Source organism: Rutidosis leptorrhynchoides, chromosome 6 (assembly GCF_046630445.1).
Source record: "Rutidosis leptorrhynchoides isolate AG116_Rl617_1_P2 chromosome 6, CSIRO_AGI_Rlap_v1, whole genome shotgun sequence".
Classification (NCBI taxonomy): domain Eukaryota; kingdom Viridiplantae; phylum Streptophyta; class Magnoliopsida; order Asterales; family Asteraceae; genus Rutidosis; species Rutidosis leptorrhynchoides.
The window spans coordinates 58,918,708-58,942,466 of NC_092338.1; the positions used below are offsets into that span (position 1 = coordinate 58,918,708).

The following is a 23,759-nucleotide window of genomic DNA, read 5'->3' on the forward strand; positions in this document are numbered from 1 at the left end:
GACATGAAAGTAAATCGGATTCTTTATTGGATTTCTATATATATACATATATCATTAGTATTCATAATTAATAAATATAAACATATTAATAATAATAATACACTTAATACTATAAATAATAATAAAAATTTATAATAATATAATTGTATTAACAATTATATTATTATTAATGATAATGAATATAATATCTATAAATTATGTTAATAATAATATTATTTATCATATAGTACTAATTATAATATTATAACAATTATATATATCAAACTCGTACCTATAGATTATATATTTAAAATAATATTAATATCACTAGTATTGACATCAATATTAGAAGTAATAACAATATTATTTTTAACAATTATAGGTATACTTGTATTATATATAAATGTATTATTATTTATGTAATATATATATATATATATATATATATATATATATATATATATATATATATATATATATATTAGAAATCATATATATTCATATATAGATTCACTTTTCATAATTACTTAATGATTCTGTTTTGCTATTTTACATTTTCTAACTCATGTGATTATATTTTATTATTTCAAAATATTATATATATATATATATATATATATATATATATATATATATATATACATTTTTATTGACATACAACTGTTCGTGAATCGTCGAGGATGGTTAGAGGTTAAATGAATTAATGTAAACTTTTCCAAGATTTTGAGATTCAATTAAATAGACTCTGCTTATCGTGTCGAAATCATATAAAGATTAAGTTTAAATTTGATCGAAAATTCTCGGGTCGTCACAGTACCTACCCGTTAAAGAAATTTCGTCCCGAAATTTGAGTGTGGTCGTCATGGTTAACAATAAAAATGTTTTCATGACGTATATGAGTTGATAAATAAAGCTTTATCATTATTGATTAATATAGACAAAACGATTAGATTATGTTAAGCGTACACGTGAAGCTGTCACAAAAGATTGAGATAGAGATTTAACTATTGACATAGTCACGGATGAGTTTTCGGAATTTAAAAGAAACCTTTGAAATCTAAATAAGATCTGATTCTTCAGAATTTAAGGGAATTAGGATCTCTCTAATTAAATGCGATGATCTGTCCTGATTACTACGTCTGATATTTCCATTATAAATTTACCTTTTTCCGTTCCATTATTTTCACCATTCCTATACTTTCTTTCTTAGTTCATACATCCAAAAGATTGTGATTCTGATCCTTGTCCTTATCCTTACTTTTACAACAATCATTCTCCTTTTCCAACTTCCACCGGAGGAATCTGCTTTCTTCTACTTCGCACTTGGGGTTATAGTGTTTTTAATTCTCCCGTGTCTTTATATTGCGATAAACATTGATATACACGGTTTGTAATTTCTATGTTGTTATTGGGTTTTATATCTTCCCTTATATTTCAAAGTTCTATGCTTTTGTTTTCTCTTCCCGACTTCAAGTCAAGCAAATATTAGTCCAGAATTTGTAGATATAGAGTTTCGAATGATTATAATGTTCTAAGCAGGAAAGAATGTGATAGCACAGTTTGATTTGTCAAATTACCAGAATCACTGGGAATAGAACTATCAAGAATATATTTTCTTGATATGTTCGGAGGTGAAGTCGAATGAACGAGGCGTGTAACATGGCACATGATGACGGTATGTTTTGTGAATCATCACATTCCATTAGAAACTCAGCATGAATTACCGTAATATAATCACGTTGATCAAGTGTCATTATATTATACTAACTCATGCACCAGTTCCCAACATTACTTCAATAACATTCATATTTTAAGCTCAAAAGTTTACAGAATATAGAAACTAACAGTTTCTATATGATGTAACACTGATAGTACGAAGAGATTAATGATTTCAGATAAGAATAGTTATGAAAATATCTTCAGAAATATGGAGGATATTTATAAATAGATATACGATGATATCTTGGAATTTCTAATAGCGATGGATGATGAAGAAGATTTATCCGTAAGGGTTTAGATTCGGAGGCAAGGTATTCGCTAAAGATTTCATCAGAAACAGAATCATTTGGATTCCTTGAAGTCAAACTTATTCCTTGTGATTTGTCCACGGCTTCCTTTATAGTTTCACATAATCCGCTTTTCGGTACTAAATTTTCTATTGAATGTTTCTAATATAATGATACACAGGAAGCACGAAGAGGTATATAATTTCGGACGAGAATATTTATGAAAATATCCTCATAAATATCGAAGATATTGATGATGATATTTTGGAATTTCTAAGTTCGATAGTTGATGGAGAAAAAAAAATTCGTAAGATTTTAACATGACTTCGGAGCAAGATATTCTCTAAAGATTTCAACGGATCCAGAATTATCTGGATTCTTTGAATATAGGGTATGGTTCTTGTATTTGTCCTTGGTCTCCTTCGTGGTTAGCTCAATTCGTTTTCCAGTTTCAACTTTTCTGAGCTTTTCCAACATACTATTCTTTATCATCAAACTTTCAATGATTAAGGTCGTTTACGGTTGTCTATGGTTTCTGCTGCTTCATTCAGTTTTTTTTTCAACATTCAGAGTATTGATTTGTGACAGAGTGCTTTTTAGAATTTCAGAATGAGAGATCATAATTCTAAGAGATAAATGTCATACATATAACTGTTGATGTAGATATGCTGTGAGTTTTCAAAGTACTGATTGCTGATTCTCGGTAATTGTTATGGCAGTTCTCGTTACAAGATGCGGATGAGTATATGATAGGGTCTCAATGAATAAATATAATGATTTGTCAGAGAGATTTAAGCCAAGAAGCAACGAGTTTGCTAGTACGTCTGCTGGTAATATGGTAGAATATAAAAGAATTCTCCAGTATCAAAAGGGTAATCGTATATATCAGGATTTATAGTAAGGCTACTTCGAATGAAAAGTCGAAGTTGACCTGCTGGAGCTGTGACAAAATTGGCTACTTTGAAAAGGGATCGCAAAGTTATTTTTGCTAATAAATGCCAAAGGATCTGACGCGGCTACGTGTTAAACTTTTACTCAATTGCTGAGAGTTTCTTAGGTGCATAACTATATGCATAAATCTTTCCTTCCGTAGATGAAGTGCGGTTGATTCATCCTATCGATTGAGGTGTTTTCAAAAATCATGAAAGGTTTGAACGCAAATTGTAATCGTCGAGATATAGGTGAGATTTAAGATGAAATCAAGTGGCAAACTTGAAGAATTGTTTAGTTTCATATGTTATAATCAATATTTTAATTCATTTTAATTATCCACTGTTGGTAGTCCTCACTTGATTAGTCCACAGTTAGCTAGGAACAGATAGCTAGAATTTTGTTAGCGTGGATTCTTAACAAAATTTCTCATAGTTAATTTGTTTGTTTCTGAAAAATTTTATTCCGTCAAATGTTTTCTTCATTATGCCACTTGTCAAGTCTTGACTTGGATTCTGATCGGTCAAAATCCGAATATGAAATTGAACTTGGATGAAAATAGTTGTTCTTTGATGAACGGATACGTATATGTGTGGATGTAAGTAGGATAGGAAATGATTGTTGAATCAGATTTGAAGAATGTACAGTATAACTCATTAATGTGAAATCTGAAATATTAAATATTCCTCAGGTATTACCTACCCGTTAAAAATATTTTCAACATTAACAGTTTGTACGAAAGAATTTTCAATCACAATCCTTATGAAAATATATGTACATATATATTTTCTTCAGATGTAATTATGGATTTAATGAGTCAATATAATATTGAACTCATTTGATTTTCGATTTGAGCTAGAATAAGTAATCTCTAAAACTATTAGGATCCACATATTCGTCGCAGAATATTAATGAAGTTATGGATCAATACTTCATTGTTCACTGCTGTTGGTACTCCTTGGTATCTATGGTGAGTATGATGTTGATGTTCGTGGGACAGATTGTGAAATTGAAGCGTGGGATGCGGATGTTGTTGTTGGTGGTACTGGTGCTGTCGGTACTATTGTTGGTGGTACCGTTGGTGCTGGTGATGTTGCTGAAGCTGGTACATTTTTCACCATATTTTTCAAGACTACACTCGGGTGCGAAGCTCATTGACTTCTTCTATTATTCCGGGATGATTGTCGATCGACACGAGCGATGAATAAGGTTTTGAATTTGAGATAGTATATGATCATGGCGAGGTGTTCGAGAAATGAGGGTGATAATGGTGTTTCTAATAGGTTCACCGGTAAGTGTTTCAGGTTCTTCGCCAAAAGGTGAATTTGGTTGGTGGAAAGGATCGCCTTCTTCTTATCTCCAATGATTGAGTAGACTACGAACTCATCGGATGAATTGAGGATGGCTGATTGGTTAATTCATTCTGGTGACGCTGCTTTCGGAGCTTAGGTGAACATCCATGTCGGAATAGTTATCGGAATAACTATCGGAATAGCTATCGGAATCTGAGGGACTCGAGCTAGTTGAGGGATTCATTTCGTACGATCAAAAGAATGATTTTCGATGAGAAGTAGATTATAGGATGTACATTAGTACCCTGCAGTATATAATTTACATATGCCTATATAATACTAAAATCCCATAAGTTACGGTGGAATCTACGGAAGCTGATAGGCAAAGGTAACAATAACAGATACGCTAAGATATGAATTAGTGGATACGTTAAGATATGAGTTTTGTCTATACACTATTTATGCAATCAATGCAGTAAGATGTGTCTAGACTAAGAATGATAAGCAGGTAATTTCCTAAGGAGGATAAGCAAATGATTTCCGACTAGAAATGATAAGCAAAACTTTTGACATGCAGACACGGTCGAAGTCCAGACTCACTAATCCATCCTAACGACTATCAGTTAGACTCACTAATGCAAGACCTGGTTCGCTAAGACCTCGGCTCTGATACCAACTGTAGAGACCCGTCCTAATTAATCCGGACGAAGTCCATATCGATTATAAACAATTCACAACAGTTGATTACATCGCGAGGTACTTGACTTCTATATGATACATTTTACAAACATTGCATTCGTTTTTGAAAAGACAATCTTTCATTACATCAAAAGTTGACAACATGCATACCATTTCGTAATATATCTTACTATAATTGACTTAATAATAATCTTGATGAACTCAACGACTCGAATGCAACGTTTTTTGAAATATGTCATGAATGACTCAAAGTAATATCTCTAAGATGAGCAAATGCACAGCGGAAGATTTCTTTCGTACCTGAGAATAAACATGCTTTAAAGTGTCAACCAAAAGGTTGGTGAGTTCATTAGTTTAACATAAATAATCATTTCATAATTTTAATAGACCACAAGATTTCATATTTCCATTTCTCATAAACATACGTCCCATGCATAGAGACAAAAATTATCATTCATATGGATTGAACACCTGGTAACCGACATTAACAAGATGCATATAAGAATATCCCCATCATTCCGGGATCCTCCTTAGGACATGATATAAATTTCGAAGTACTAAAGCATCTGGTACTTTGGATGGGGCTTGTTGGGCCCGATAGATCTATCTTTAGAGTTCGCGTCAATTAGGGTGTCTGTTCCCTAATTCTTAGATTACCAGACTTAATAAAAAGGGGCATATTCGATTTCGATCATTCAACCATATAATGTAGTTTCGATTACTTGTGTCTATTTCGTAAAACAGTTATAAAAACAGCGCATGTATTCTCAGTCCCAAAAATATATATTGCGAAAGCATTTAAAAAGGGAATAATGAAACTCACAATACTGTATTTTGTAGTAAAAATACATATGACTATATTGAACAATGCAGGGTTGGCCTCAGATTCACGAACCTATATTAATTGCATTTCTATTAAAACATATAATAGAAATATCATAATTTCATTTATAAATATATTATTTATATATTTGTGGTTATATAGAATTTATACTAATTTCCATTTAAAGAAAAATATACTTATATTATATTTTAATTTACATGTTATATATATTTATTTTATATATATTTATATTTAAAATGATTAATATCTATTCATTTAGTTATATTGATATGTATACATATATATAGTTATATATATGATTAATATTATTTTTAAAATCAGTAGTTTGTTATACGAAGGTATTTATAAGAAAAATGATAATATGTTTGATATATAGTTATATGAAATGTTAATATAATTATGGTATATGTAATCTGTATACTTTATGTACATAATAATTATCTAAAACAAAAAATAATAGTTTTTATAATAATAGTTTACCAATAATAACAATAGTAATAGCTTTATTAATAATAATAATAATACTAATAATAACGATATTGTTAATAATGATACTTATGCTAATAATAATAATAATACTTAAATGATAAAATTTATAATAATATTAATAATACTTATAAAAATACTAATGATAATAATGTTTACTAATACTTTTAGATGACAAAATCTATAATAATAATTACATTAATAATGTTAATAATAGTAATAATAATGGTTATATTACTTATAATTATGGTAATAATAATAATTATAATACTAACAATAATTATTAATATTAGCATTTAACTTTAATGAATAATAATAATAATTACTAATAATAATGATAATAGGAAGAAAAAAAATTAAGAGTGTATACCCCTCTTGAGCCTTTTCTAAAAAAATTTGCTCCATACGAGACTCGAACACATGACCTCCCGCTCCCCGTTAACAAACCCAACCACTGATCTATTCGTTATTTTCTTATTTAATTAGCTCCTTTAATTCATTTATCCCATATATGTTACTGCCTTGTGGACTATGGGTTTCTTTCAGGCCTAGCAAATCCTCCAACCCATATTTGATAAACCCGTTCAGCCCAGATTACTTCAGCCCAATCAGACCTAATGTTTAATGATAAAAAGAATAGTCTGTAGCCTGGGTTCGAACTCAGGACCTATTGCTTAATCAAACGCCTAACCAACCACCAAACCGTTCGTTCATTCTTGTTATAAACCGTTAGATCATTCATCTAATCTATTACCCTCTCAGATTATTATCATCACTCTTGAATCCCATCGTTAACTTCCATATCATCACGTAACCATCATCTATTCTAATATTTATTGTAATCCTTGATGTTATATCGTTACTTAAACATCTATCATCATCGTACAGCATTATTTACGTTCATTGTTGCCAGGGTTAACATCTAACCCATCGTTCATCATCATTATCACTTACATACATCATACTAATATTGTTACCATAAGTCATCCCATCGACATCATTCATTTTACATCAAGATCATTAAATATCATTTCTCATCACATCATCGTAATTCACGGTTTTCCTCATCGACCTCAACATGTATATGTTAATTAAAAGGGTTTATGTTAGGCTTGATGGGTTGTGGGGTTCGAATAAAAAAAGGAATTAGGTAGGGAAAAGAAAACGTGGGACACTCAATTAAGTGGAAATCAATAAAATGCATTAGTGATTGAATTTTTGTCGGCCAAATTAGTGTAGTGGCTAGTCCCACCCATTTTGCAAAGCAAATGCAATATATATAAACTATGACTAATCATTTTAATATATATTTGTTTTCATTATCTATACCTCCCTTATTTTCATCTTATCTCGTTATTGTACCTCGTTCCCCTTTAACACCGAATATACACTTAGGAGTAGTAGTCGTACAGTGTAGTAGTCGATGGTTGTGATGTTTGATTGAAAGCAGCAAAACAAGCGCGAAGACAAAAAAAAAAATATGGATACAGCCGCCACTAATGATGTCCAAGTTGATGGTCGTCCGTTATAAGAGAGATTTAATAATTAATGGTAGATGTAGTTACTCAAGTAGACAGGAGGATAGCAGGGTTTTCAGTGATTTGTTCATGGTGTTTTGAAGTTGATATGGGTGACTGGTCTCGCAGAAACACACGTTACAGCACTAGTAGAGGTAATGAGTTATATGGTATTGTCTTTTGGTGAACTTATGGTGAAAGATGGTGGTGATTGTGATTTGATGGTGAAGTGATGATGATTCTTGATGAAGATGGTAGTAGAGTGTCTAGTGTTTGTGAGTATAGCGGGTGACAGATGATGATGAAGTATCATCACACATTTATAAAGTTGATTTTAAAATCAAACATAGTATTTACTGTTATCATATTCTTTGAAAGTAACTTGTAACAAATTCGGATGAAACAAAAATATAAAGTAGGTGGTGGGGTGTTTCTGGTGTTGGATTGTTTGTTGTCTGCATTCTATTTTCAAGTTTATCCTTCTTTGTGCAATCACGGATGACACTATTTTAATCAATGAAAAGAAAGGAAAGGAAAAAATAAAAAATAAAAATAAAAAATAAAATGAAAAGGAGAAAGGAATAGGAAACTAAATTTGGTTTTGTATCTGAATTTGGATTCGATCTAATCTCAAACAGTTGAAAGGCAGATGGTAACATGAAAGTAAATCGGATTCTTTATTGGATTTCTATATATATACATATATCATTAGTATTCATAATTAATAAATATAAACATATTAATAATAATAATACACTTAATACTATAAATAATAATAAAAATTTATAATAATATAATTGTATTAACAATTATATTATTATTAATGATAATGAATATAATATCTATAAATTATGTTAATAATAATATTATTTATCATATAGTACTAATTATAATATTATAACAATTATATATATCAAACTCGTACCTATAGATTATATATTTAAAATAATATTAATATCACTAGTATTGACATTAATATTAGAAGTAATAACAATATTATTTTTAACAATTATAGGTATACTTGTATTATATATAAATGTATTATTATTTATGTAATATATATATATATATATATATATATATATATATATATATATATATATATATATATATATATATATATATATAGAATATATATATATATATATATATATATATTAGAAATCATATATATTCATATTCATATATAGATTCACTTTTCATAATTACTTAATGATTCTGTTTTGCTATTTTACATTTTCTAACTCATGTGATTATATTTTATTATTTCAAAATATTATATATATATATATATATATATATATATATATATATATATATATATATATACACATTTTATTGACATACAACTGTTCGTGAATCGTCGAGGATGGTTAGAGGTTAAATGAATTAATGTAAACTTTTCCAAGATTTTGAGATTCAATTAAATAGACTCTGCTTATCGTGTCGAAATCATATAAAGATTAAGTTTAAATTTGGTCGGAAATTCTCGGGTCGTCACAGTGATTACGGTGATCGAGGATGCGTTGATATGCCAATAGGAGATTCTTGACGAATCTCGAGTTTTAGAGTCGGGTGTCTCGTATAATGCTACCTCGTACATGAACGAGAAGGTGAATTTTAAGGTCTATATAGGTAGCGTTCGAGTTGCGAATGGGAGTACTCTTGATGTTACGGGTATTGGTGATCTCGTAGCTAGATACTTGGATTATGCTTGGATCTTGAGGAACGTGAGGTTCATTCCCAAGCTCACGAGAAGGTTAATCCACTTGGGCAATTAGATGATGATATGTGTCATGTTCTATTTGGGAATAAAAGGTGGATAATGTTTAAAGGAGGTTATGTTATTGCTCGCGAGTATAAGACGGGAACCATGTATATGGTAGACGTTCCTTCCGAGGGATGGCTAGGTGGTTTTGTAGGTTCAAAAAATCTTAGTCTGCTAATGCCTTTTCGGTATTGTTGAGGGGTTTTGTTTGAGTGAGAGCTCAAGGGAAGTCGAAACTAGTGGAGATTTGGGTCGAATCAAATACACTAGAGTCTTTGTTACTTCAGATAGATCTTCTCCAATGGCAACTTTGTTGCGATCGACCGAGGAAGATGAATAAGAGATTTTTCTTGGTGTCGCGGTTAATGATACATCCGTACAATGTGTGTTGGCTTAGGGTGAAAAATCGATTTTGTCGAAATTCGTGCGCATGTATGTGGCCGGTGTTCCAACGGTGAAAGCAAATATGGTAAAGTGGACGATTAAAGGTACGATTGCATTCTCGTGCAAGGTTTTAATCGAAAATGTCCATGTGGTCGTTCTGGCCGACGGCTTTATTCTTTGTTGAAAAGATAAATCGGGTGGATGATATTGTGTACGGGTGGATCGCTTGGACGATGGCGTTGAATGGGTCAGGTCGGGCTCAAACGACCCGTTGTCTTCTAAAGTAATTAGATATGTGTTGTATCTAAAGAGGTTCTTGGTCTCAAGCTAGTAACATAAAGATCGAATTATAGCTCAATGGCATTTATTGGTGTCAAAAAACTTCTCTTGCTCGTGAGTTAAAGAGTGAAGTGCAGCGTGATTCGGGTGCAAATCTAACGGTATCAACAGGAGTGAGTAATTGGCGGGTCGGGTTGTTGTTGTGGGATGAAAAACAGGTTAAAATTGGGTGTTGCTTAACGTCTCTTCGAGTGGGAGATTATTAAGAGTGTGAAGACGAGTTAAACACGAATTGATTTCTGAGCCGGAGTCCTATCACGACCAGGATGAGTCCTATTGCGATCGGGATGCCTTAGGTAAATCAAATCAGTAGCTGGAAACATGGCCATCGCGACCAGGATGGATCATATCACAACAAGGATGCGTCCGCGGCCAGAATTGAATTTGGGCTAGGCTTTCGCGTTTGCTTCGAATTCGTTGTTCCTGTTGCACTATAAGTATCCCATATGTAATGTATAATGTATCTCTACGAAAGTTAATAAAAGAATACTCTTTGGTTGGTTGAGGATTAAAGTAATCAAGTTTTATTATATATAAGTTCATTCTTGCTATTTTTCTTGGTGTTCATCATATATATTCGTTTATTATCATTGAGTTTGGTAATTTGAGATTATCAATTCTTAGGCTCACCTGATCATTTCCTAACAGTTTTTCAATAATATTTTATTGTATATAATATCTTAACAACAAGTCTGAAGCTACTTTTAATAATAAGTATAAATTATAGATGCCATTCAGTTGCTTTTACTATATTGGTACGAATTTAATATGAAGTTAAAACACAAATTTAAAAGTTGCAAGTGCAATTAGCTGGGGAGGCGCGGGGAGAAACAAAATGATCTACCGCTCAGAGCCCACAATGTTCAGGGGCTCAATTATTTTATATATACATATATAATCGGGAGATTTGAGAAGTAGAGAAACTAGGAAAACAAAGCAGCAAAGGCAAAACACAATAGGTCTAAAAACAACAATCAAGGTCCCGGAAAAGAAAAGAAATTAAAGTCTACTAGTATTCTAGCAAAGACAAATGACCTTTTTCTTTTTAATAGTTTACATTATTCGTTAGAGTTTAAATCTTTATTCAACCTCATTTTAGACCCTTAAATTTTCATGACCGGGCCCTTATATATTGGATCAAAATTAACCCATTACTAGAGTTAGAGAGGCAAAAGTTTTATCTTTAATTAATAAAATTTTATTTGGCTTTTCAAAAGAATGTTAATGACGCTGAAATTAAAATATGATGAAATAAAAGGATTGGAGAAAAGAAGTGTTGACTACAAATACTTTAGTTGTATTTAGTTTGGGTAGTGATTCTTTCTAGCAAGTCAAATAGATGGAATATTTAAAGGGAATTCTTTAATAGGGATAACAAAAATAAATATAAAATATATTAATTAAGTAAAAGAAAAGGCCAACAAAGCTACAAAATATTATTAATCAAATTACCACTAATAGTTTAATTCCTTTTGGCCTACATAATTTACGGATCAAACCCATCTTCTGTGATTTAAGGATGGTATTAAATTAGAACAATGATGATACATATATTTATATTTATATAAAGTATAATTAGTATAATTTTTTAATTATAATAAAGTATAAAAAAGTAGAAAAACATATAAGGCTTTACAAAGTAATTATTTGAGTTTGTGACTTTTATTGGACAAAACAGTTTTAATAAATTTCAAGAAATAATTTTGGTATGTTGATCTGTATTACGAAATACAATTTTAAGTTAAATCAATGGTGAATGGTGTAAGGAAGCATCATACAATATAAGGGTTTATCAGTTAATCTTCCATTAGCACTTGAACACGTGTTAAGTTTAAGTTCCGACTATATCAGTTAATTTTGGAGAAAAACAAAAATCGCAGATTGTAGATACAATTAAGGGATACAGTAAACAGAAAAACGTCACACATTGGTTACAATTACTTTCAAAAACACCCCCTCATGTTTGTTAGACTTGACAGATAGTCACCATAAATTAAAAAGCAGACAAATACCTCCCATTTTCTCCCTTTACAAGTAGTTAAACATTAGTAAAGAGAAACGTCAATCGATCATGGAGAGTCTTTCACCGAAACCCCATTCGCAGATTGACCTGTTAACACCGACATATTCGGAGACGGCGGGCCACCACTTAACGGATTGTTGCTCCGGGAGCCAGTGGGTTGACACGTGGCAGACGAGATAGCAGTAGCGAGTGAAATGGGCATGAGACAAAGACCTTTTCCTTGTAAATATTGCATAGCTGAACCCATATCTTCTTCCATTAGTTTAACCACTTGGTTCTCAGTTACCGTCATCGTTTCATTGTTGGAAGACGACGTCGCTCCGTTACTACTCCGTCCAACGCCACCACCCTGTAAGTAATTGAAAAGTATAAGGGTGTGAAGTGTAAAATCTCAAGCCAGTGGAATCTCAGACATAAAAGTACCGCGTGCTAACTTTTTTGTATTTGTCGTTTTATTTTGTGGGCCTCTTTTTTATTCAGAAAGTAGGAGTTGCCTTTTTTTTAGGTGTTTATAACTTGTCTTCCTTTTTAAAGAAACGTACAAATAAAACAATTTTATAAAAATTACAGTTTTTTTTTTTTTTTTTACCTCAGCAGGAGCCATAGCATTTGCAGCAGCACCTCCCAACCTGCTCATGCTCAATACCTACAAAAAGTACAGAAGTAAAAATAGAAACATTGATCATACTCATTATTATTTATAAAAATCATATGGTTATCTTTTTGTAAAGATAAAAAAAAAAAAAAAAATGTTACCTTGACTTGAAGCTGGAGGAATTTGACATAGTCTATGATCTCATCTAGCATTGAAGCCTTGTCTGTCTGTCATTCCACATCCCACATTACCAAATATTAAATCAAGAATTGAAAAATATATATTCTTCCAATCAAGATTCACACTTTTATTTCAACAATTTTCATATATCATAACCAATTAGGAGTAGGATTCTAATATAATTTTATTATTACTCGTACAAGGTTGACTAACTTATTTATATAAATTTTTATTTAATAAGCATAAAGTTCGAGTATTTAATGAAATTAAGTATGAAATTTCATAAGTTGTCAAAAACATGATCAATACCCCCATATAATTATAATTCTAACAGAAAATAACAATGTCTTACAATTGAATTTGTCAATTTAATTCAAAACTAAGTGCATTTGATAATCTAAGGACATAATTAAGTTGATGAAACTCTAATTACAAATCACAACAGAGTTTATTTTTGATCGACTAGAACTTCATACATCATACCTATTGTTTGTATTTTCATTTGACTGGTAAAACACAATATGCTTAAAAACTATAACTAAGACATTTTAATTTTTAACTTCAGGCTTATCGTAAAAGCTTTTATCTTTTATGTTTTTACCAAGAAAAATAATACTCCGTACAATACTGAACAAGATTCGCCTGACTGATAAAGCATGTGTGCAATAATTTCATAATAATAACCTTATTTTAAATATTTATTAATAATAATAATTTAGTAATTATATCAAAATTAAATTAAAAATAATAATGACAATCAAAAAGTAATCAAGGATAATACTAAAATAACTTCTTCCCACTGTAACCATAATCTCACTTTCATTAATTCGAAACCTCCTTCCGTATAATCTGCTGCTTTCCAGCTTCTATTTTAGCTACCCACGCGCCACGCGCCACCAACCCCCACCCTTAAACGTCTAATTAAACTCCTAATTAACAATATTTACTACGTAGTATTACTAAAAACGTAACCGTTACCTTATTGGCATTGGGAACGAGCTCCTGCAAACCTTTCATCCTCTCAGCAATTCTCTCCCGCCGTAACTGTCAATTTTGCGATTGAACGAAACATCGTTAATGTTTGCGAAACATAGGTGTTAAATACGAGGTAAATTATTAAAATTACAAAATTAAAAAAAAAATAATGCTTTTGTTTTACTCTTTCAGCTATGCTGTGTGGGTCAGTTGCCTGTCCTCTTCTAGCTCTCACTCTTTGTCGGGGCTGCGACGGCGCTCCACCACCCGCCGTCGCACTTGCAGTCTGAACTTGGTTCATCACCGCCGCCGCAGCAGCCGTTCCCGGAGATCCGAAATTCTGACCCGGTAGATTACGGAATTGTTGGGTTTGATTAGCTGTTAGAGATCCAGTAAACCCATGAAATAAATTCTGAATCGAATTGTCCCCAATCTGCAGAATACCAGGAACAAATTACAACAGAATTTTATTCATATAAAGTTACGTGATAAGATAAGGGATTAAAAGTTACCGGGGACTTGAAAGGTGAATCATCGATGTTATCATTTTGAAAAAGAGCGGAATCAGCGGTGGCAGTTAAGCCACGTGGCAATTGCAACGGTTTGATAGGATTACGACCAACGGCGGCAGAAGTGGTGATCTGGTGTTGACGGAGTTTGGATGAAATAAACGATGACTGATCGTCAAAATGGTTAACGTCCCACGGGAGTGATGATTTTTGATGGCCGTTGCCGGCGGAAATGTCCGGCCAGTTGACGTTGGTTTGGAGGCCGGAGAGCATTTGATCGAGGAAGTCATCGTGGGTAACTGCCGGATCAAAGTTGTTGGTGTCGTTTTGGAGATCTTGAAGTGATTCCTGCATTTTTGTTGTTTTTCTTAAAAGGACAAGAAAAAGATACACTTGTTAAACAGTGAATTGAAAATAACTTGACAATATATTACAGAGTAACATTATATGGTTGTGTGTATGATTACCTGGGAAAATGTGAAGTAAATCAAGAATGTTAACAATGGAGGTTTTGGTAGAAGAGGATAATTTAAATATACTTATATGGTATAAATGGGTTTTTTTCTTCTTCTCTAGTTTGTTTGTTATCTCTGTGAGCTATTTCTGTTTCTAGACTTGTTTATATATATAGCACACAACCCTGACTCCCTCATAGCCTTTTTTTGCTTAAATATTTACTCCATATCATTAATAGGTGCAAGTATAACATAACATGTTTTATATTTTGTTACGAAGTATTTTGTAATGTTTAATTTTAAGTTGTAATTTTCTTTTAAAAAAATCATTGTCTAATATTTAACTAATTAATGCTCTGTTTTCTCAGGGGTAAAATGCAAACTAATGAAATAAAAAAATGAAAAACATAAGAAATTACTAAAATACATTTACGTATATATAGGTTGGAAACCAATGAAGACGTCAAGATCAAGGATCGGCTCATCAAAAATTAAGATAAACTCGACATTTGCTAGAACCGGAGGCGTGAGCCTTCAGGCCGAACTTTAACTGAACTGCTAGAACTACAACAGCTATTATCGAGTTTTAAATTCGCGAGTAGTGGTAAAGATTCATGGTCATGGAATTTGTTAAACAATGGTATCTTCTCTACTACCAATTTAAGAAGGAAATTGGATGAAAAACTGCTGCAAAACTCGTCGATGAAAACTGGAACGTTGCGAAATAATTTGATCCCACAAAAGATAGAAATTTTTGTTTGGCGTGCTCAACGAAATAGACTGCCGGTCAGAGTAGAGTTAGATAAAAAACGGATTGACCTTGATTCGATTAGATGTCCGGTTTGTGATGACGCGTTGGAGACATTAGATCATGTTCTAGTAAATAGTTCATATGCACATGATGTTTGGAATTGACTGTTTCCAGTGGCGATTCTAGGATCGAAATTCAATGGGGTCCCATACAATATGAGTGATACCTTGTAAAAAATTTGCCTAATGAATGACTATTTACTTCCATATAAATCACTAATTTTAAAAATTTATGGGGTCCTATCTGTAAATTTAGTGGTGTCCTATATAATTTTAGTAGTATTTTATACAGAAAAATATTTAACTAATGGGGTCCTTTAACCCCACTCCACTCTAAGTGGAGTCGCCACTGACTGTTTCGTTGGTGGGGACTTGTCTATCCTGCAGGGAATAATATTGGTGATCTTCTTTAAGGTGAAAATCTTTCCTCGAGTTCCACTACACTACAGAAGATATGGCAAACAGTATTATCGGTTGGTGCATATGAGATTTGCAAAAACCGGAACAACAAAGTATTCCAAAAAGCTTGTGGATGGCCTCAATGGCACTCCAAAAAGTCCAAGTAAACAGCTTCGAGTGGATCCCAAATCATTCGAGGAAAACGACCTTAAACTGGTTACAATGGGTCTCGGATCTGAGCCACATTGATGATCCGGATTGACAGAGCTTTCTACTTTCCGTAGTTTAAAAATCTATTTTGTTTCGATTGTAATCTCAATTACTGTAGGACTATAACTTAAGCCGTGTCAATGTAAATGTTTCGTGGTTATTAATATATTTTTTTGCCTTTAAAAAGAATGTTCACAAGAATATTTTATTAATTCACTACAGTGCACAATTAGCAATGCTAATGATAGAAAATTATTTTATTAACTTTTATATGAATAAAAACTATAATATATTTGTTTAATAAGTGATATTGATATAACTTAAAAAGGATATTACATAAAATTTACGTGGTTACGGTTAAGAGGACATTTCAGCTCTGAATGGTTCAGCGCTGAATGTACAAACCATTTAGCATCATATGTCATTCGGTATTCGGGTGTTAGAAACAAACACGCTAAATGCTGAATGATTTAAGAGGTAAACAAACACACTCTTAATATAGTATACTAGTTCACCATACTTTAAGGGATTTTTACAATCCCTATAAGTTCTTTTTCTCTAAACTATAAGCTCCAGCATCTCTCTTGACTTTGTTCGAATCCTAGCACTCATCTGCCGCCTCTACCGGCCTCTGAAATCACGCCGAAGGTCCGGTGATTTCCTTTTTGTTTCTTTTACCGTTTTTGACTCAAATACACTCATTTTTAACCTTTTCCATGAAGTTGCAACGAGTTCTAATCATCTTTTCCGCTCTATTCACGAGTGACAGGCGGCGAGAGGTGTGGATGTTGGTCCCGATTTAACAACAGGAAGGTTGTAGATGGGGTGAATACAATTTTTTTGGTTAATTAAGTTAATTAGTCAATTTAAGCATATAATTATTATTACTCTTATATACTAATAGCCACCAAAATCTTTGTAGTCTTTATATACTAATAGCCACCAAAATCTTTGTAGTTTTAGTGCATAAGACTTGTAGTTTTGCTTTTGCTTTCGCACTTGATTTTTATATTTTTTTAAAGCCACATTCACAATAGTTTTAGTATATCTTTGATGTGTGAAAAGTGTCGTATAAAATTGTCTTGTAAATAATATGGAAAAATACCGATTTAAGATTGCTACACACTAACGGGCAGTGTACCCGATCGTGTAGTAGTATAGAAACTGGTTTAGTTCCGTGTATCGTTCCAAGGACAGTTATATCAGTCAAACTAGAATTAGAAACTATATTATGATTAACTAAGTGAATTAAAGTAAAAGTACAAGTTTTATGTTTTGTGGCTGTTTTAACGATTTAGCCAAATCAAAGAAGGTTAAATGTAAAAACAATATTTTTAGTCTTTTGGTTTATAAGATACAAATAAATGCAAATAAAGCAAGTAAAATAGTTTTGAATTAAATCAAAGAGATGAAATGTTTATCTAGATATTTTACCCTCGGTATTGGATGTAAATTAGATATTAAGCCCTGATTGAATAATTATGTGTGTAGTTATCTAATAGGTTCACTAAGAGTTCTCTCGGATAAACACGCAAATACAATAACAAGCTCAAGGGTTCCCTTTTTACTATGGTTCTTGTATTTGTAATCAAATAACTATAAGTATGCTAATCACCTAAATCGACTCACCAAGAGTTCTCTTTAGCAAGTACTCAAACTAGAATTACTAAGCGAGGGTTCCCTATAACTTAGACCTTTTCGTTTGTGACTAGTTGATCAACAAGATTAAAGACTTGAATAACAATTGCCTTTGCGTTCGCTCTACACAATTCATTCCTATTTTATTTAACCGTTTTAATCTAGTTTACCCCCTTGGTCCGGTTTAGCAAACAATCAATCTAAGACAAGTTGATTGTAAATCAATATGATACATCAACAAGAGTTCTCTTTATCAACAACATATCAATTAACTAGATACAAATGGTTTTAACAACAATAAGCATGGTTCTTAATTCAAGCTTCAATCTATCACGCATAATACATTCAATCAATAAGTTTACATCCAATACCTTGGTTATTAATCTAGACAAACATTATAGAAACTAGCCAACAATCATGGTAACAGACAACAATACATTCAAATTATAAACTGAAATCATTTCTGAGAACAAGTGAATAACCTACAAGAACAAGAGTTCTTGGATGAAGAAGATGTTGATGGATGATGCCTTGATGTTGAGCCTCTTCAAAGAGGTTGGAATTCTCCAATATGCTCCTGAAAATCGTCTCTAAAACTCTCTGGTTCGTAACTCTCTTGAAACAGTCCCAAAAATGAGCCTTTAAAGTGGAGAAATTAGGTAAAAAGCAGAAAAGTCGGGTACACCTACTTCGGGACGTCGTCCTAAAAGGGAGGACGGCGTCCCAAAATAAAGGGCAAGACGGCGTCCCAGACCACCTAGACGGCGTCCCACATTAAAAGCCAGGACGGCGTCCTTCAATGGTAAACGGCGTCTCGAAATAAAGAACAGGACGGCGTCCTCCAAGGCAAGACGGCGTTCTACTTGGCTTTTAGGCACTGTTTCGTTTTCTTTTCAATATTAGTTCATTTGGACGAAGTCTAACATATCGGAAGCCTTGTTTTATCATTTTAGAGCGCTATCTTGACCTTAACTCGTATCGGGATCAACCAATGTCATAAATTATCAAAACTCGTTGTAAATTACTCTTCCGATACAAATTCGCGCATCTTGACATATCACTTGTAGATCACCTTCATTAATTTTGATTATAGAGCGTTTTAAGCGATATTGCGATAGATATATATGATGTAATTGAGCAATATCAAAACACCCCACACTTAAACCTTGCTTGTCCTCAAGCAATTCTTTCGTTACAAAGTAGAACAAACACAATCACACAATATAGATTACAAACATTACATGAATTACTCGAAACATACGAAACACACACATTGATATGAAACACAACTCACACTATATGAAACACACGCTTTAAGTAACACACTCACGCTATATACACTATGGAAACACACGCTTTAAGTATAACACACTTTTATTGAAATCACACGCACGCTTTATGCACAATGGAAACACACACACACATTTTTGGGAGATTTGAGCCAAGTATCCGAAAAATTTGATCCTAGGGAAATCAGGACCTTGATGAAAACGTTTTATGTTTTCCGATTTTGTCGGATTTTCTGAATTTTGAAAAATGAGTGCGGGTTTCCCGCTATTGGTCAAGCCAATCCCTCTCACGGTACCTAACATTACAAGATGTTGGTAGAAAATAATGTGCTTAGGAGGATACACATTACGTCCGGATATCATTGACAATTATGAGGAAATCATCTAATCCGTTAAGTCAATCATAAAGATTGAAGTTTATCAGGCTTAAAAGCTGATATATTACCTTTCCGGAGGTTATCCACTGGGAATCTGATCAATCACTGACAATTTGTGTATCATGGTGCGCTTCCCATTTGGCTAGCAAATCTCCCTCATTGAAATAAGCTTTGACTACCAGTTTCCCTGTTTGATGTTGAGGCCTGGTAGATTTCCAGTCGATTTTAGCAATGACTTTTCAAGACTTTTCGTCACCCTACAACTGGTCTGGACTACAACTTCTAAAATAAATCAGCAAGTGTGTCGTTCGGGAGACTTGACTCCCTTTAGGATGGAATGGATACATCCTGTATGGTCATAATAAGTGATCGGATGCAACATTGTTCTTGTTAGGAGAAACAATGAGGATCGTCCTTAGGGTTTTCGATCTGGCGCGAGATCCGGTTTCCGACCACGCTATACAATCACCGCTCTCTCACGGTTTACACTCGTTTTTGGTACAAGTGACCTACAAGTTAGCTTACTAAACTAGTAGGATTTTCACTCAAATAATTGAATGATGGAGCAACTTCAAAGACTATTAATAATTTAAAATGTAAACCAACATTTATTTTCTAGATTTTAAGACCATAATGTGTATAACGTGGTTTTTGGGCTTTTAATCGTTTTTAAGGCTACTTGAAAATTTTAAAATTTTTTAAATAAGCTTATAATCAATTAAGTTTATAAAATATCTTTTAAAAATTTATATTTATAACGGAAATTCGGTTGTTAAACCTGATCTTAATCCGTCGATAAATTTTAAAATCAATTTTATAAAATTTAACCTTTTACAAGTTATGTTGCTTTGAACGCCTTAATTTTAGTAAAACGAGTTCCCGATAAATTTCTACTCCCCACCCCACACTTGAGATCATGCAAGGCCCTCATTGCATGAAATCAGAAAAAGGATTAAATTTAGAGGGCAAAGTGATAGGGTGATTGTAGAAATTTCCAATTTTGAACCTGTAAATCGTGGAACATGTAGACGGATGCCGCTGAACTTACTGCCAGCATAAGAGCATCGTCTAGTCCGCGATTATCATCATACACACATCATAATATCAAATGTCGCTGAACTTAATGCCAGTCTTTGAAGTTCAATCATGCTGCACAAATAAACAAACCACACAAAGCATATAAAAATAACGGTGTTTTTACAACCACATCCGTTTATCAAACCACACATTAGTATATTATTACAAACCGAAATTGTATCAAAATACATCACACAAATAAAATAGTCTCAAACCAAAGTACAAAATGATCAAATAGGCACGCAGGCCTAGTTATCAAACGGCCAAAAATAATTACCCGAACCATCTCTGTACGGGCGTCCCTGTGGATATTGCTGCTCAAATCTGTTCCGAGCATCCTGCAACGCAGCGGTATTATCATAAATCGGGTGAGGCGGAGGTGGGTTTTGAGGATCCGTGTAATATTGTCTTGTATTATCAAAAACTTGATGTGTGAAAAGTGTCGTATAAAATTGTCTTGTAAATAATATGGAAAAATACCGATTTAAGATTGCTACACACTAACGGGCAGTGTACCCGATCGTGTAGTAGTATAGAAACTGGTTTAGTTCCGTGTATCGTTCCAAGGACAGTTATATCAGTCAAACTAGAATTAGAAACTATATTATGATTAACTAAGTGAATTAAAGTAAAAGTACAAGTTTTATGTTTTGTGGCTGTTTTAACGATTTAGCCAAATCAAAGAAGGTTAAATGTAAAAACAATATTTTTAGTCTTTTGGTTTATAAGATACAAATAAATGCAAATAAAGCAAGTAAAATAGTTTTGAATTAAATCAAAGAGATGAAATGTTTATCTAGATATTTTACCCTCGGTATTGGATGTAAATTAGATATTAAGCCCTGATTGAATAATTATGTGTGTAGTTATCTAATAGGTTCACTAAGAGTTCTCTCGGATAAACACGCAAATACAATAACAAGCTCAAGGGTTCCCTTTTTACTATGGTTCTTGTATTTGTAATCAAATAACTATAAGTATGCTAATCACCTAAATCGACTCACCAAGAGTTCTCTTTAGCAAGTACTCAAACTAGAATTACTAAGCGAGGGTTCCCTATAACTTAGACCTTTTCGTTTGTGACTAGTTGATCAACAAGATTAAAGACTTGAATAACAATTGCCTTTGCGTTCGCTCTACACAATTCATTCCTATTTTGTTTAACCGTTTTAATCTAGTTTACCCCCTTGGTCCGGTTTAGCAAACAATCAATCTAAGACAAGTTGATTGTAAATCAATATGATACATCAACAAGAGTTCTCTTTATCAACAACATATCAATTAACTAGATACAAATGGTTTTAACAACAATAAGCATGGTTCTTAATTCAAGCTTCAATCTATCACGCATAATACATTCAATCAATAAGTTTACATCCAATACCTTGGTTATTAATCTAGACAAACATTATAGAAACTAGCCAACAATCATGGTAACAGACAACAATACATTCAAATTATAAACTGAAATCATTTCTGAGAACAAGTGAATAACCTACAAGAACAAGAGTTCTTGGATGAAGAAGATGTTGATGGATGATGCCTTGATGTTGAGCCTCTTCAAAGAGGTTGGAATTCTCCAATATGCTCCTGAAAATCGTCTCTAAAACTCTCTGGTTCGTAACTCTCTTGAAACAGTCCCAAAAATGAGCCTTTAAAGTGGAGAAATTAGGTAAAAAGCAGAAAAGTCGGGTACACCTACTTCGGGACGTCGTCCTAAAAGGGAGGACGGCGTCCCAAAATAAAGGGCAAGACGGCGTCCCAGACCACCTAGACGGCGTCCCACATTAAAAGCCAGGACGGCGTCCTTCAATGGTAAACGGCGTCTCGAAATAAAGAACAGGACGGCGTCCTCCAAGGCAAGACGGCGTTCTACTTGGCTTTTAGGCACTGTTTCGTTTTCTTTTCAATATTAGTTCATTTGGACGAAGTCTAACATATCGGAAGCCTTGTTTTATCATTTTAGAGCGCTATCTTGACCTTAACTCGTATCGGGATCAACCAATGTCATAAATTATCAAAACTCGTTGTAAATTACTCTTCCGATACAAATTCGCGCATCTTGACATATCACTTGTAGATCACCTTCATTAATTTCGATTATAGAGCGTTTTAAGCGATATTGCGATAGATATATATGATGTAATTGAGCAATATCAAAACACCCCACACTTAAACCTTGCTTGTCCTCAAGCAATTCTTTCGTTACAAAGTAGAACAAACACAATCACACAATATAGATTACAAACATTACATGAATTACTCGAAACATACGAAACACACACATTGATATGAAACACAACTCACACTATATGAAACACACGCTTTAAGTAACACACTCACGCTATATACACTATGGAAACACACGCTTTAAGTATAGCACACTTTTATTGAAATCACACGCACGCTTTATGCACAATGGAAACACACACACACATTTTTGGGAGATTTGAGCCAAGTATCCGAAAAATTTGATCCTAGGGAAATCAGGACCTTGATGAAAACGTTTTATGTTTTCCGATTTTGTCGGATTTTCTGAATTTTGAAAAATGAGTGCGGGTTTCCCGCTATTGGTCAAGCCAATCCCTCCCACGGTACCTAACATTACAAGATGTTGGTAGAAAATAATGTGCTTAGGAGGATACACATTACGTCCGGATATCATTGACAATTATGAGGAAATCATCTAATCCGTTAAGTCAATCATAAAGATTGAAGTTTATCAGGCTTGAAAGCTAATATATTACCTTTCCGGAGGTTATCCACTGGGAATCTGATCAATCACTGACAATTTGTGTATCATGGTGCGCTTCCCATTTGGCTAGCAAATCTCCCTCATTGAAATAAGCTTTGACTACCAGTTTCCCTGTTTGATGTTGAGGCCTGGTAGATTTCCAGTCGATTTTAGCAATGACTTTTCAAGACTTTTCGTCACCCTACAACTGGTCTGGACTACAACTTCTGAAATAAATCAGCAA

At 33.0% G+C, this 23,759-nt stretch overlaps 1 protein-coding gene across 1 annotated transcript; it reads right to left on the minus strand.

The window, feature by feature from the left end:
- Positions 1-12,105: 12,105 nt before the first annotated feature.
- On the minus strand, positions 12,106-15,112 carry LOC139853224 (bHLH transcription factor RHL1-like). The gene is made up of 7 exons (XM_071842600.1): positions 14,994-15,112; positions 14,530-14,893; positions 14,202-14,450; positions 14,021-14,086; positions 13,024-13,089; positions 12,857-12,913; positions 12,106-12,616 (listed from the first exon to the last, which is right to left on the minus strand). The coding sequence occupies exons 2-7, from the start codon at positions 14,878-14,880 to the stop codon at positions 12,314-12,316; spliced, it is 1,092 nt and encodes a 363-aa protein (XP_071698701.1). The 5' UTR covers positions 14,881-14,893; positions 14,994-15,112; the 3' UTR covers positions 12,106-12,313.
- Between the last annotated feature and the right edge of the window lie 8,647 nt (positions 15,113-23,759).

What these genes read in the sequence shown, in the direction of transcription:
- LOC139853224 (XM_071842600.1), bottom strand. Translation starts at nt 14,880, where the DNA reads ATGCAGGAATCACTTCAAGATCTCCAAAACGACACCAACAACTTTGAT. An exon ending in CACACAGCATAGCTGAAAGA is followed by an intron (nt 14,087 to 14,201) that starts GTAAAACAAAAG and finishes CAAAATTGACAG; the next exon opens with TTACGGCGGGAGAGAATTGC. An exon ending in ATGCTATGGCTCCTGCTGAG is followed by an intron (nt 12,617 to 12,856) that starts GTAAAAAAAAAA and finishes AATTACTTACAG; the next exon opens with GGTGGTGGCGTTGGACGGAG.